The following is a 15,112-nucleotide window of genomic DNA, read 5'->3' on the forward strand; positions in this document are numbered from 1 at the left end:
TCACATTTATTGTTAAGTGACTAATGGCTTATCCAATATTTATTGTTTAAGTAAATAATGGCTTACCCATTTTCATATGCTATTTAAAGATGGCATCTTTTTTCCAGTATGCCTTAAATCCATTATAAGAAAAAAAAAATCACTCTACTTTCACTTGACCATCTAAGAATATTATGAGATAAAAGGGCCAGGCTTTCACATTGGACAAAGAAGCAGAGATCCTGAAATGATGGCTAACTTTGACAAGGGTCATGCCAGGGCCAATATGATGCTTTGGATTCTGAATCTTGTCCTCTTTCCATCACAATACACTCCCTTCATGGATAACAAGCTGCATCAGCTGCAGAGTCCTCAACTCTGAAGAGCAGGGAAAGAATATGTAAACACCATGTTGAAAATGTAATGCACAGTGAATTGTAAAACGAATCCTCCATGTCAATCACTCAAAGCTGGTCTCTAATCCTGAGCAGTGAGCAGAGGTTTTCCAAGGCAGCATAAAGCAATAGAAAGAATCAGCGCTGAAAGCTGGAAGACCTGGCTCTAGCCTTTGTTCTATAGCAAAATAGTGTGTGACCTTGAACACATCAGGGCAATCTTGGAGTCTTCCATGCTTCATTTGCAAAGTGGAGATACCAGCCCCTTATCAGCCTACCTCAGTGTTATTGTGAGGATTAAAGTGAATGATGCTCATAAATGTGCTTTAATTTGCTCATATAAACTCCCACTGTACTTTCTATGTACCTCTTTTGGGGAAATATCTTTTACTGTATGTGTATAGTAAGGAGATCACTGGACTAGGAACTTTGAATTTAAATCCCAATTCTAATATTTACTGGTTGTGTAGCTCCTGAGGCCCTATGTTTGAGTCTTTCTAGACAGATTCACCTCTAAAATTGTGATTATCATAACCACAATATCTGAGGATCAAATGGCCTAATGCCTGTGAAAGCAATAAATTCCTCACTAAACAAGAGTCAGGAAAGGCCTCTGTATTTCATTCATTTTAATTTCCAACCCACGCAATAATTTGCACATGGCACTAGTCAACAAGAACTGAGTGCACCAGGCAAAGGAAAAGTATTTTAGGCACTTTCAAAAAACTTCATTTAACACATAGCTCAATGTTATATATCAGCTACTATTATTATGACACATGAGGAAACAAGTCACCAAGAACTGGCCCAACGCCATTGGCTGGAAAAATTCAGACTCAGTGTTCAAATCTACGTGGTTCAATTCTATAATCACAGAGTCTTAACCTATAAACTATGCTGTGTGACATTCCCTAGGTAATTTTTAGATTAATAAATGAAAGGTATAAAGTCCTTTACATGAATAAAACTCATTAGTGAGATTTAATAATGGCAAATAAGTGGTACAGATCACCTTCACCATTAAGTCTGTAAACGATTAGAAAGAAGCATTCAGAAGAAATTCATGTCATGATTCTATAAATATGGAGAAAGTTTAGTTCTGTTCCATGTTAGTCCACTAAAGGAGCAAGGGATTTAGAACACTTGACATGCACTCAGGCTTACATTAAAATCTGGTTCTACTACTTCTTAGGTCCATATGAGGGGTGGGAACTTCTATCAAGTCTCATCTCCATAATACTTTATTGTGAGGATTATGAAAGGAAATTGATAGAAGGTGCTTAGGCTGATATCTGGAAAAGGGAGTGCTCAACAATTGCTTGCTATCATGGTTGATGCTACCTCTATGGTCTTGGGCATGGAACTTTTCCCTTCTCTGAGCTTCAATCCCTGAATGTTTAAATGGAAACAAGTCAGATTTTGATCTCAAAGATCACTTTAGTTCTAATGATTTGTAGTTACTATCAGATGTATGAGAAGCAATCACTTTACCCCATATCCAGTTTTTAGGTTTTGGAATGTTCAATATTGCACTTGAATTATAGACATCATTTACCAGTCAGACAGATTAATGATAATCTGAGTTTGAGTAATTTTCCTAAATTAGTGCTAATCTGAGGCAAAAGTTAAACCTGCTACCTTTTAGAAAGCTATTGTATTGAGGAGCTAAATAAACCTACAAGAGCAAACAAACATCACAGCTAACCCTTAGAGACATATGGCATATATTTACTCTAGTTGAGAGCCAGAAAATAGAAAATAAATGGGAATATTGGAATCAAGTTTTAATATCAACTTTTATTTTTCTCTCAATTTAATAAGATTTTACTGAACTGCACTCAGCTTTTTTTTAGCTGTTCAGTAACACAATTTATTTTAACAATTTGTTTATTAGGAAAATATTTATTAAGAGGATCACACCTATTTCTCTGTGATCCTAACCCTATCCGTTCTGATCAGTAAAATTCTACATGGAGCATGGTGCCACACTTGGGTATGGAATGGAATAAGCCCTATTCTCAAACATTAGGGAGGGAATATATACATATATATTTGACCAAACATAAACTATAAAACATGATGTAAAATATCATAGTAGTAATGCAGTCAACATGAAGGGAAGGGATAAAGGAAAAGCCAATTGCGGGACTGTGGAAACTTTCACATAGTACTTGACATTTCAGTTAGGGCTTCAATTCAACAAACCTTTAGGGTCTACTGGGTATTAGGCATTGCTCTTGGTGCTAAAAATAGCTCAGTAGATAAAAGAGATCAAAACAACCCTTTTCACATAAATATATTCTGGTGGAGAGCAAGAACACAGGAAATGATGGGGGCCAGGAAAGACCTTAAAGGCAAGGTGACATTTCAGCAAAGATTCAGTGGAGGTTCAGGAATGATCCACGTATGTGTCTAGGGTACAATGGACAGTCTAAGCAAGCTTCAAAGCAAATACAGATATATGAAGGGAAGAGCCTTTTGGTATAGAGGGCAAACTGAAGGGAGCCAGTGAGGCAGGACAGGAGTGGGCAAACAGGAAAACAGAAAGAACAGTGAGCGATGAGGGCAGAGGAGGAACAAGGGGCCAGGGAAGGAAGGTTTTCTGTTAATTTTCTGAATGAGACAGGAGGTCGTTAGAGGGCTCTGAATCAGAGAAATGACATTATACAACTTGTGTTTTAAATGGATGACTCAACTGCTATGGTGAGGCCAGAATTGGCTGGTTACAGTAATAACTTTTGATGAGACATAATCATACCTTAAGAAGGGGTAAGGAGAATTAGGACTCAGTATATGTTTTATTTTCATTTGCTTACCTGATCTTAGTTTATATTGTAAAACTGAAGCAATAGTAAACTAGAATAACAGGATGAACTATTCTGTGCCCAACACTCAGCCAAAAATGTGAAATCATAGCCATTCTTTCTGTTTTATTTTATAGAAAATACCAGATATCATATAGGTTTATGGATTTCAAACATATTTTGATGATACTGACAAAACTTACTGATGCATTTGATATAGAGTGTGAAAAGAAAAAAACAAAACAAAACAAAGAATCTAAGAATTAATCCAACAATCTTGGATTGATTCATGATAATGGTGAAATTTCAAAAATATGGATGAAAACTCTGGAATGGTATGGATTTGGTGGGAAGAGTTGGAGATAAAGGAAAAGAGGTATTTGGTTGTGTCCATAAATTCCAGATACCATGGGACATCTTGATAAGTCAAGTAAGAGAATAGATATATGAGTTTTTACAGCAGGTAAAATTTTAGGGCCAGAGATATGAATTTAGATTTGTATCAGTATAAAGTCATGGATAGAATATGAAGTTATGAAGTGCATGAAAAGAGATCCCTCAGGCCTGAGTCCTGGGGTAATTCCATATTCACAGATCAAGGAGACTGGGAGTTAAATGTATAAGAACTCGAAAGTGAACGGCTGGAGGGGGCTGGAGTAGCCCTAGGAGAGCTTGTGTAATGGAAACCAAATGAAAAGTGAATATCATGAAAAGGGCAGTAATCAGATGAGACAAAGCTTGCTGATGGCCAAGTAATATGAGGACCAGGAACTAACTACAGGGTCTAGCAACATGGAGGTCATTGGTGGATCTTGATCAGAGAACATGTGCAAGGAAATACTAGGGGCAAAGTCATGATTGGAATAGGAGGGTGTGGAGTGGCTAGACAATTCAAGACACACTGTTATAAAAGGAAGAAGAGCATAGAGCAGTGGAGGAGAGAGCTGTAGCATCAAGGGAGAATTTGTAGCAATGGAAGATACAACTGCATTCTTCTATGCTAATAGATATTACCCCCAATTGGGGGAAAATGATGTAGGAGAGAAAAATGGCAGAAGATGTGCTCTCCCATGTTTCATGAAAGGATAAATTCTAATACCAAGTTCAGCCTTGGTGAAAATTATAGGCAGTTTTTTTTTTTTTTTAATATTTATTTTTTAGTTCTCGGCGGACACAACATCTTTGTTGGTATGTGGTGCTGAGGATCGAACCCGGGCCGCACGCATGCCAGGCGAGCGCGCCACCGCTTGAGCCACATCCCCAGCCCCAGTTTTTTTTTTTTTTTTTTTTTTTTAAATAGAAACTTAAGGAAATACGGATTGCATGCTTAAAAACTCATTGGGGTAGATAAATCAGGCCTGGAATCTTGTAGCACTTCCTTTCTGATTTTCCAGGAAAGCACAAATAAGGTTGAAAAAGAAAGAAGAAAATGAAGAAAGTGTTAAACATGCAAGAAGAGGGGGAAAGGCATGAAATATGGTTAGGAGTACATGTGAGAGAGGCTGACATGACTGCAGCTTAAATCTCAGTGGCATCAAGAGGCAAATTAGAGGCTACTAACTAAAGTGAGGTGAGTGGGCCCAGGGATACCTTTCCTTGAGCTGGATTCAATGACATGACCCCCAGGATTGATGGGGAGGTATATTTGCCTGTTAGATTTTGCTACACAAGTGATATGAAATAAGAGAGTGGAAACCATCACATGGGTGTGCATCAGCACGGGTTTAAAATTGCCCGTGCAATTTTAACTGTATAATGAGTGAAGGAAAACAGGAAGGATGAGGGACAGGAAAACACCACAGGATCAATGAAGTATATAAATCCCTGTGGAACCAAAGGTTTTCTGCAGGAAAAGATCAACATGAAAGATGGCAAGAGGAGAGTGTGGAGTGTGAGTCCAGAGGAGGGTGTTTGAAATGGGGATAATGCAGACACTTTCATGAATGCAGATGAGGACTCCGTGGTGACCCTGGAAGTGAGAGACCACTGGGGAATGGTGGACTGATGCTCAGGCTTAAAAGATAAGGAAGATTTTGATAGAAGAGGAAAAGATAAATTAATTTTATAAACAGGAAACTGAGCAGTTAGGAAAATAAACGATTCACACAAAAATATTTCTTCCTCTCCTTCTTCATCTTCCTTCCTCTGAGTCTTGTTCTCAGTTTCTCTTTCAGTGTCTCAGTTCACACCATTCTCAACCCCTTTGCTCTACCTGTGTGCAGTGACCGCCCTGGATGCTTTACCTGAATTCCCTCCGTTGGCAATCATGGGAAGCCTGAGAGGTAGCACTTATGTTTTCATCCATTCTAAAGGAGAGGTGTTATTTGTTTTGTTCATGACTAATACATCGGGTCAATGGTAAGAACACTCTCAAATCCAGCCAGGTGGACTTTTGTGGAATATTTTTAAACATTTTGCGTTATAGGAACCACACTCTACCTATGTATAGATTGGGGCTAGACGTCCATTCAAAGAAACATGGAAGTTTCTGTGCATGTGTTTACACAGAAATATCATTATATGTAAATGTAAGAACATTCACATTTTTTCAGCAGCGAGTGAGTGATCCTAACTGTATTTCAAAAAGATAACTACTGAACATAAGGAGGATGGATTGGATGGCAAGAAGATATTTCCAGAGACCAGGTGAGTGAAGATTAAAGTAAGAATAAAGGATGCACGGTGGACTGAGCCGAGGTGGACTTGAAAGGCCTTGATAATGAATGGCAGTGGTGAGAGGCAAGAATGAGTAAAATATCAGCTGTTTTTTGCTTGGTCAGCTGGAGGGAAGGTACTAACATAAACTACGGGAAGAATGGGAAAACATATTTAAAGAGGAGACAGCGAGTGTGGTTCGGGGCATGTTGAATTAAATGTGCCTCCAGGAAACCCAGCTACATGCATGGAGATGATTGGGCAAAATCTATGACCCCAGGCTTCACAATTGCACACACTAAGGTCCAAAAGTCCTACGAGGTGTCATAATGTTGCGCGGAATTAGTTGCAGAAAGAGGACAAAAGCAAATGCTGTTGGTAATAAGATAATAAATGATCTTAGCATTAGGCTGTGTGTTTCTCTCTATTTTGTTCATTTTAAAGTCAGGTCAAACTGCAAATGAAAAATAGGAATTTTCAAAGGATATACTTTAACTATTCTGTCATCTAGAAAGAAAATCATTTTGGGGCCCAGAGTGAGTAGAGTTGTTTTGCACCACTTGATCATACTGCAGCATCTTGGACTCTCTCAAGGACACCCATCTGATACCCTGTGTATTCTGAGGAATTCCTGGAGATAGCTGTGTGCTCAAAGCACTCACACATCCAGAGGCTAGAGGATTAGCACAGGAATCTCTATTCCTCCCCAGGTGGAACTTAGCCAACACCCAAGATCTACCTAAGATCTAAAAACCAAATTTCAAAATCTTAACATGGTGATATATTTTAAGAAGAAAATATTAGTTAAAAAAACCCAAACAGACAATGGCTATCTTAAAAGCAGTCACATACAATTCACTGTTGCCTAGTCAAAAATAGGATGTACAACAATGATTTCTACCAAATACTAGGGATTTCTGCTATGGCTCATAAGAACCAACCTTAATTTTATCCTAACAAAAATCATGCAAGGCAAGGATAATTATTATTTCTCCTTATTAAAGAGTAGAATAAGACTGAGAAAGGTCATTGTTGAGATGGCATAACATCAACAATAGAGTTGGGGTTACAAACTAGCTACGTGGTTCTCTTTATACTTTGTTCTATTAATGCCTAGCCTAGTTATTTTGTTTATCACTTTGAAATCAAGGAAATAAAAACTTGATATCACAGAGCACATCCTTGCCTTTTTCTCAAGGCAAGTGTATGTAAATGATTTAATTTATTCTGTGAACAATGCTGCTTTTATAAACCACACCTATCCATTTAGCATTGAGGAAGGACAGAAGAGAGAATTCAGGGTCTCCAAATGTCTTGCTCAAGACCTCCTACTGCCAAAACCCATGTGTGCATTAAGAGTACGGTGGAGGTGGATGAAGCTGAGATTTATTGGTAGCACCTACCTGTTGTCACCCTCTCTGGAGAAGAAGACAGTGAAGGTCTGAATGTTTCCTTTTGCTTCAGCAGGTGGACGCCAGCTGAGACGGACAAAGCGACTGGAGACCAAGACAGGAACGACGTCCCTGGGAGCAGACGGGAGGACGCTGGAGCTTGGCATGGCTGAGGAGAAAGAAGGGGGTGGGGTGCTGTCAGAGGTCTTGGTGCTGCAAGTGGGAATCAGACAGACAGAGCTGAACTACAGACAAGCACAGGCAAGTTGCCCTCCCTTGTCACACAGATCCCAAAGGAAGGCACAGAAACAATGGGAAGAAGAATAAATGGAATTAATATATATTTGAACTCATTAGGTCTCAAAACGGTAGCTAATTAATAGCATAAAGTGTTGCACTGTGTATCTGTCCAGTTTTTATTACTTACAGGATTCATGACAAAAGAAAATCAAAGTCTTCTTAGGCAAGAAATAGGGAAAGAAATCGGGTAATGTGAATTTTTAACCAACACATGAGTTCCAGACAGACCTCACTATGGACATGTGTATATAATTCCATATTGTAAAAGGATCATGTTTCTTATGGCATCAAATTATGACAAAATTATCTTGAATAAGAGGCATATCAGTGTTTGAAAGCACAACAAAGTTATTTTACGTAATTAGTACATTTCTCTGAGTCTTTATTGGAGGGAGGCAGAATGAATGAATGGCAGAACGAACACATAAATGAATGAATCTATCTATCCATCCACCCTCGTGTGTGTGTGTGTGTGTGTGTGTGTGTGTGTGTGTGTATGCTATTTTCTTTTTCTAGCTTTGGACATTGAACCCAGGAGCACTTTGCCACTGAGGTATATCCCCAGCCCTTTCTTTCTTTCTTTTGATAAAGGGTCTTACTAAGTGGCTGAGAGTATCACTAAATTTCTGAGGTTGGCCTTGAACCTGTGATCCTCCTGTCTCCCCAGCCCCTGGGATTACTGTACCAGGCTCATATGTCCGTATTTGAAGTAAAAAAAAAAAAGTTATTATAATTCAGAATATAAATTTAAGATATTTTAAATATAAAATCCAATGTACAGTGACCATTTTGTCAAAGTTAATCTTTGAGTCTTTTTGAAAGCAAAAGAACAGGGCATAATCTCCCAGAGATTTACAAATGTTTGAATACTTTAGAAAAATGTGATTATAGAGTTTTAATCAACAGTGAAGTCATCTGATTTCTGACAAACACTGTAATCCTCTTTTCTTACACTTAAGGAAATTCTGTAAACAAGTTGTTACATTAAAATACTGATTTCATTGTTCAAAGGTGTTTGACAGTAGGGAAGACACAGAGCAAGCAGGTGCACATAAGCTGACTTGAAGTAACACTGTAACTGGGAGGTCAACCCCTGGGATGCCAGTCTTTTACCACACAACTGAGTGAGTAAATGCCTTGGGTAACCACGTAGCTACATGAAACCCTAATCTACTCAGGACTTTTTGTTCAGATTGATACAATTCAAAGTAGTTTATTTATGTATTTTTAGAATGACACAGAATTAAAAACAGCAAATTAAAAGTCGAAGTCTATCAGCATATTGGCACCATTTGATTAACATCTTCCCATTTTCTTCCTCCCCAGTTCTGGTAACTCCTATTCTACTCTGTACATTCATGAGCTCAACTTTATTGGATTTCACATAGATGTGAGATCATACTGTATTTGCCTTTCTGTCCAGAGAAATAGTTTTGAAATCTATTGCACTGAAGAGTGACTATAGTCAATAATATGTATTGCATATTTTAAAATAGTAACTTTCACTGTAATAATGATAGGTGAGTTAACTGATACATATTAATAACTTTATCCAATCATATCACATTGCATATATATTCAAAATATCACATTGTACCTCATAAATGTATACACAATTATTATTACATTCTTTGTTATTTTAAAAATTAAAATATTACTTTCAATAATAAAAATAATATTAATAATATGTTGTTTGAAGCTGATGGGAACTAACAAAAAAAATAGAAATTTTCATGGACTACCTGCTAATAATGCAGACAACAGAAAAAATTTCTGCAAGACCTAATGATATACAATTGCCCTCTCCCTATAAAGAATCACTGTATTTATAGCAGAATTTAACAAGGGCTATTCATAGGAATTACTCTGAATCATCCACAATCTGAAAACTGGCTTTCAAATATTTGAGGCATCTATAATCTGTAAAATAATTCTTCTATTAATTACAGTGGGTGTGTCTGCATGTGTGAATTTGGAATTCATCTTTGCTAGATACCTCTGTTTTCTTTGTTCAACTCCCCCAGTCCAGAGAATATATGTTTCATCTGCTCGAATGATTTTTAGCTCCAAACTACAAATACACATTCACCTACATATAATCTTCACACTGGCTTTTATAGGCAGACCATTTTCTCTAGTCGTTATCAAAATCAGTCTCCATTCTTACATTCACTTTACACAGGAGCTGGCTGAGTCAGTATTCCTGCTGTGAACTAAACTTCTGTGAGCTGGAAAATCCTTTCTTGTGTGGAGGAGAGTGGAAGACCTCATTTTCCAATGGTTCCAGAAACATTATCAATTTACAATTCTTACAAGTTATACAAAGAAAGAGAGATTTTAAAGAATGACAGAAAGCTTTCAAAGTGATTTCTGGCCCCATAGATTCTTTGACTACTTCTTTGTAGATAAAAATCTCCCTGTGCTTGCCTGATCAGCACAGTATTTGAAATAAATGGAAGATTGGCAGTGAGTTAGTCAATCTTTTGCAGCAGAATGGTGATGGCATCGGGAGGGGAGAAGAAGGACGTCTGGACATGGAGCTTCTGTCAAAAACATGGCTGATGTTAAGCTTCTTGACAACAACCTTTACTTTCCCATACAATAGACATTTTAACCCAGCACGCTGAGCTGAAGTTATTCTCTCCCTCCCCCTCTCAGGCTGCTTCACCTCCTGGGCCACTCTTTTAGCTGTGTTTACGTGGTCCTCTGAAGCTTGCATCCTCCATTCCTGACTCTTTTCCACTCAGCACATTCTAGAACCGCCCCTTCTGGACATCTTGGAAATCTCCCTGTCCTGCCACATGGTGTCCACAGCACTCTGCTCTCTCACCGGAATTGCCACGATTGTCTCCAGGCAACTCTGCCTCGAGACAAATTCACCTTCCTCGAGTATCTGCTCTGTAGAGCATCTAGAATAAGCCTATACACATACTCTGTTTTCATATCACTCAGCCACTTATTTGCCCTGAATATCCTCCCTTTATCCCAAGGGCAAACTCCAAATTCCTTAATCAGTTTTCTGGCCTGGCTTCTGCCCCATGGGTGTTGGTTTGGGTTCTCTCCTGAACTGGACCTCAGAAAAAAAGAGACAGACACTTTATTTAGGAAGTGACCCCAGAACACCAAGGGGGGGAGTTGAGAAGTAAAATAGGGCAAAGTGGGAACACTAGGAGTTACTTAGATGGTTATCAGTGGGGGAAACTGAAGGGCAATCCCATTGGGGAACAAGGGAGCCAGTGCAGGACATGCCACAGAGATGCCAAAACTTTCTCTCAAGCAGTTCCCCTGCTGTAACATGCCCATCTCATCACTTAACTCCTTCTTTCCCTCTTGTCTTATTAGGTGCTTTTTCCATCAGAAAGATTGAACCAAAGCATTTGCAAAATCCTTAATAGACAATAGTTACCATTATAATAGAGGAGAATGTGTCAAACCAATAAAATAATAAATGCCTGTATTCAAAAGAAAGAACCAAAGTGACAAATGTTAAAATAAATATGCCTTTAAATGAAGGCTAAAAATTCCCTGTCCTAGTAGCAAGACTTTAAAATCTTATCATAGCAAAATCCAGGAAAAGGAGGTGATATCCAAAGTGAATTCAGTCCAAAGAATACATAGCTTTGAAACAACAATATAATAATATTTTGATTATGTCCAATGTTAAAGAACCTTGGTAACAATTATGCTATTGGGCTAAATTTTCTATAAAGCCACATACTTTCTAGATATCAGAGATCTTTTCTTTCACATGTTTAACGTATAGTGTTTTTAGACCTCTATTTGTCTCTGGGCTAACCAATAGTAAGTACATCACCTTCATTCCCTAACAGCTCACATGGGCCAGTGTGTGGCACCTCATATATGGTCAGTGGGTTTGTATGAGTATCAACTTTTTGGGAGTCAATTGGACAACATCCTTTAATATGAAAAAAAAAAACAGTCATAAGACAAATTTTTTAGTTTAAAGAAAACGAGATGTTCACTCAAGTTCTTTAGAAAACAACTTTTAAAAACATGATGGAGAAACCTTTGTGAGAATTTTTTGAACATTAGAAAAACAAGTTGCAAAAGGGTAAAGAAAAGTGTTCCAATCACTTTCCCACATCTGGGTACCATCATCAAAAATGATCTGCCATCCGGACCCACCCAGAGCCTGCCAAGGAGCAGAAAGGGCAGTCTGCACACAGATAGCCGCTGTCCTCTCTAGGCTTGAGGGAGTCGCTTCTGACAAAGCAGGACCAGACTCAGATGGCTCAGATAAAGCTCAGAATAGAATTAATCACAGACTCTTTACTTCAATCTAAACAGTCGTTATATGAAAAAGGAGTGACACGTTTTTTCACAAAGGAATGGCTTCTTACTTTATACAGCAGAATTAATTTTGTTCGTGCTAATCCCCCATGCTTGCTCTCAACAGTAACTTGTCTTCAAATAAGGTCTCAATAAAGAACCAATCAGGACCTCTTTTCTTTGCTCTTGGAGGCCTAATCTCCAGCCTGGCCCTAATCTCTTTGGACCATTACTGTTACCATGGTTACAGCTTCTTTTTTCTGTTGTCATGGAGAAGAGGAGGTGAATTTGCCACAGGATAACAACATGGTCTTTTTCTTAAGCATACCTTTTATTTATTTATTTTTTTTATGATAGCAAAATACAGGAATAGGATGTGGCTTCTGAAGTTATGCAAATCCAAAGAATAGTTTGGAAACAACAAAATACTAACAACATTTTGATTATGTCCAGTGCAATAGCCTTGGTAACAACTATGCTGTTGGGTACATTTTTCTTTAAAACCAAAATCTTTTTCAATACCAGATTTTTTTTGCATATTAATAAAAAGTGTTTTTAGATGTTTGTCTCTGAGCTCATCAATAGTACACTACCTTAGTTCTGTACAAGATATGTGAAAGGTAAGATGTATTCACAAAAAAAGAAATAATTTGCACTAAACTTCAAACAAGCCAAGAGACTTATCTCTGTTTCATTTTCCATGCTACTACCTAAAATACTATATGTGTGGCCACCAAATCAATTAGCTGCTTTATAGCTGCAGCCCCGTAGCATGAATATTTAATACAATAAAATATAAAAATATATATATATATATATATATATATATATATATATTAGTGAAATTAGAGGAACATCTAATTGTTCTAAGGCTAACATCTGTTGTTGTTGTTTTTTTTTTTCCTTTTTCCTTGACATCAAACTTTAGCGTTTTATTGTCCACATGTAACAGTGGATAAAATGTAAATTTGTTTAAAGTTTACAGAAAATAATTTCACAAATTTGAAAAAAAATAAGCTAGGTTTCTATTATTAAATATTATAAAGAATATTTTTCTAAGTTTTTTACATAATTTTCAAATTCAAAGAGAAATGGCTCTTGAGGAACTTTAGTAAAATTAAGAAATATAGATTTTTTTTAAAAAATAATGCTAAAACAATTTTTATTTTAAATTAATATGAGACTGAAGTTAATATACTCTATATTATTAAATTTAATTTACTTATTGGACTAGTATCTAAAAATGAATTACCAATATTTATTGAATGCTTATCAAGTTATAGTGAAGCTAAAATCATTTTTAGTCTTATTTTTATTGATATTAAATAATTATACATATTTATGGGGTATAATGAGACAATTTGATACATATATTAAATGTGTAATAATCAAATCAGGGTAGTTAGCATTTCCAACCCTTTAAACATCTATCATCTCTTCATGCTGGGAAACTCCAAGCTCATCTCTTCTATTTTTTTATGAAAATATCATAATTATTGTGTACTACATTCACCCTACTATGCTGTAGGATGCTAGCACATATTCCTCCTCTGTAGACTTATTTTGGTGACTTTTATCCAACCTCTTCCTCCACTACCCATTAGTGACTACTATTCTACTCTCTACTTCTATAATATCAACATTTTAAGTTTCCACATTGAGCAAGAATGTGTGGTACTCGGTCTTTGCCCTTTTTAACTGCACATAATATCCTCTATTTATATCCATGTTGTTATAAATGGCAGAATTTCCTTTTTATGGCTGAATAATATTCCATTGTATGTTTTCATATACCATATCTTTTTCACTGATTCATCTGTCAATGCATATCTCAGTTATACATAAATACATATCTGCCTATCTATCTATATATCTATATCTATGTATATATCTCAGTTATGTGTGTGTGTGTGTGTGTGTGTATACATATACCCAGTGGTGGGATAGTTGGATTATACAGTAGCTCAATTTTTAGTTTTCTGAGGAATCTCCGCAATTGTTCTTCACAACGGCTGTACTAATTTACCTCTCCACAAAAGTGTAAGAGAGGTTCCTTTTCTCCACAACCTTGCCACTGTTTGTTATATTTTGTCTTTTTGAGAAACTATTTTTATGCAATGGATTTTGACCTCAGAGCACAAGCAACTAGTTTCAGGATATATGGTGTACATATACAAAATAAAAGGTTTGAGAGTTTCTTACTTACAAATTAATTCCATTTTGAACTTTCAGAAGTATATTGTTTAGACATTAGAACACACTTTCTCACTAAATCACTTCTATTCTCTTCCCAGAAGCCTATTTAACTATTCATAAACTCTCATAACAATAGTACTACGCAGTTGGATCGTATATCCTATGAACTTCCTTTGGTAAAATGAATTTACACATCCAATCCTTAATCCATTCCATAGTCACTGAAGAATCACTGTGTACAAAGCTTTGTGCTAGGCACGGTGGAGTCCATTGGCAAAGCCCAGAGGGGAAAGGATTTTCATAATTCTTCTACTGGGCTTCACCCTGAAGGACCTATGTCCTCCCATCTCCAACACTTCTCTATCCATACCAGCCCTGCTATCTGCTTTTTTGGTAAGGATAAAACAGAATGGATCCAGCTGGAGAGCGTCCAGTGATGAGGAGCTAGGCTGAAGGAGTTTGCAAAGACATTAACTGCAGACTTGGCTCTTAGTTCTCCATGCTGAATTTGCTGAGTTCCATGAAGCCCTGATATTCACTGCTTTGCTACTTTATGTGCTCCACCCTGAGCTGCGGTACCTCCTCCAACTGCTCTGCTGCTCCCACCTGAGCTTCTCAGGCGAGTCTCAGGTCAGGTGTCACCTCAGTTGCCTCCGGACCAGCTTAGACCCTACCCTTTCTGGGCTTTCACAGAACCACAATAAGATGAACACTCCTGTCAAGACACTATCCTGTGCTGGAATCATTTACTCATTTTATCTTATTTTATTTAATATTCTATACCAAACTGCATTCTCTGTTAAAGCAGGAACCAAGTCTAAACTATTCCCTCACCACTTTACTTCCCCCAATTATCAGTGTACATAAGTCACATTGCAAGCACCCAATAAATTCTTACAGGCTTAGCTAAAGAAAAGGCTTTCCAAATTTGTAAGGTAATCTGTAGACTTTGGCTAAAAGATGCTCATTCAGAACTTTGTAGAGTATTTGAAAATATGTACGGAGAGAGAAGCAAGCTCTTATTGTAAGCTACTTAGCCTAATCACCATTAATCTGCTAATAGATTACAAAGTAGAATTAAAGGCTGAACTCGGGAAGTTTC

The 15,112-nt window shown here is 37.2% G+C and overlaps 1 protein-coding gene across 1 annotated transcript in view; it reads right to left on the bottom strand.

The window, feature by feature from the left end:
• Positions 1 to 15,112, bottom strand: part of Dcc (DCC netrin 1 receptor) — a 1,056,042-nt gene that overhangs the window by 316,740 nt on the left and 724,190 nt on the right. Inside the window, exon 8 of the mRNA XM_077792339.1 lies at positions 7,237 to 7,393. Coding sequence (XP_077648465.1) covers positions 7,237 to 7,393 — 157 coding nt within the window. The remainder of the gene's footprint in view (positions 1 to 7,236; positions 7,394 to 15,112) is intronic.

This window comes from Urocitellus parryii, chromosome 13 (genome assembly GCF_045843805.1).
Source record: "Urocitellus parryii isolate mUroPar1 chromosome 13, mUroPar1.hap1, whole genome shotgun sequence".
Lineage (NCBI taxonomy): Eukaryota > Metazoa > Chordata > Mammalia > Rodentia > Sciuridae > Urocitellus > Urocitellus parryii.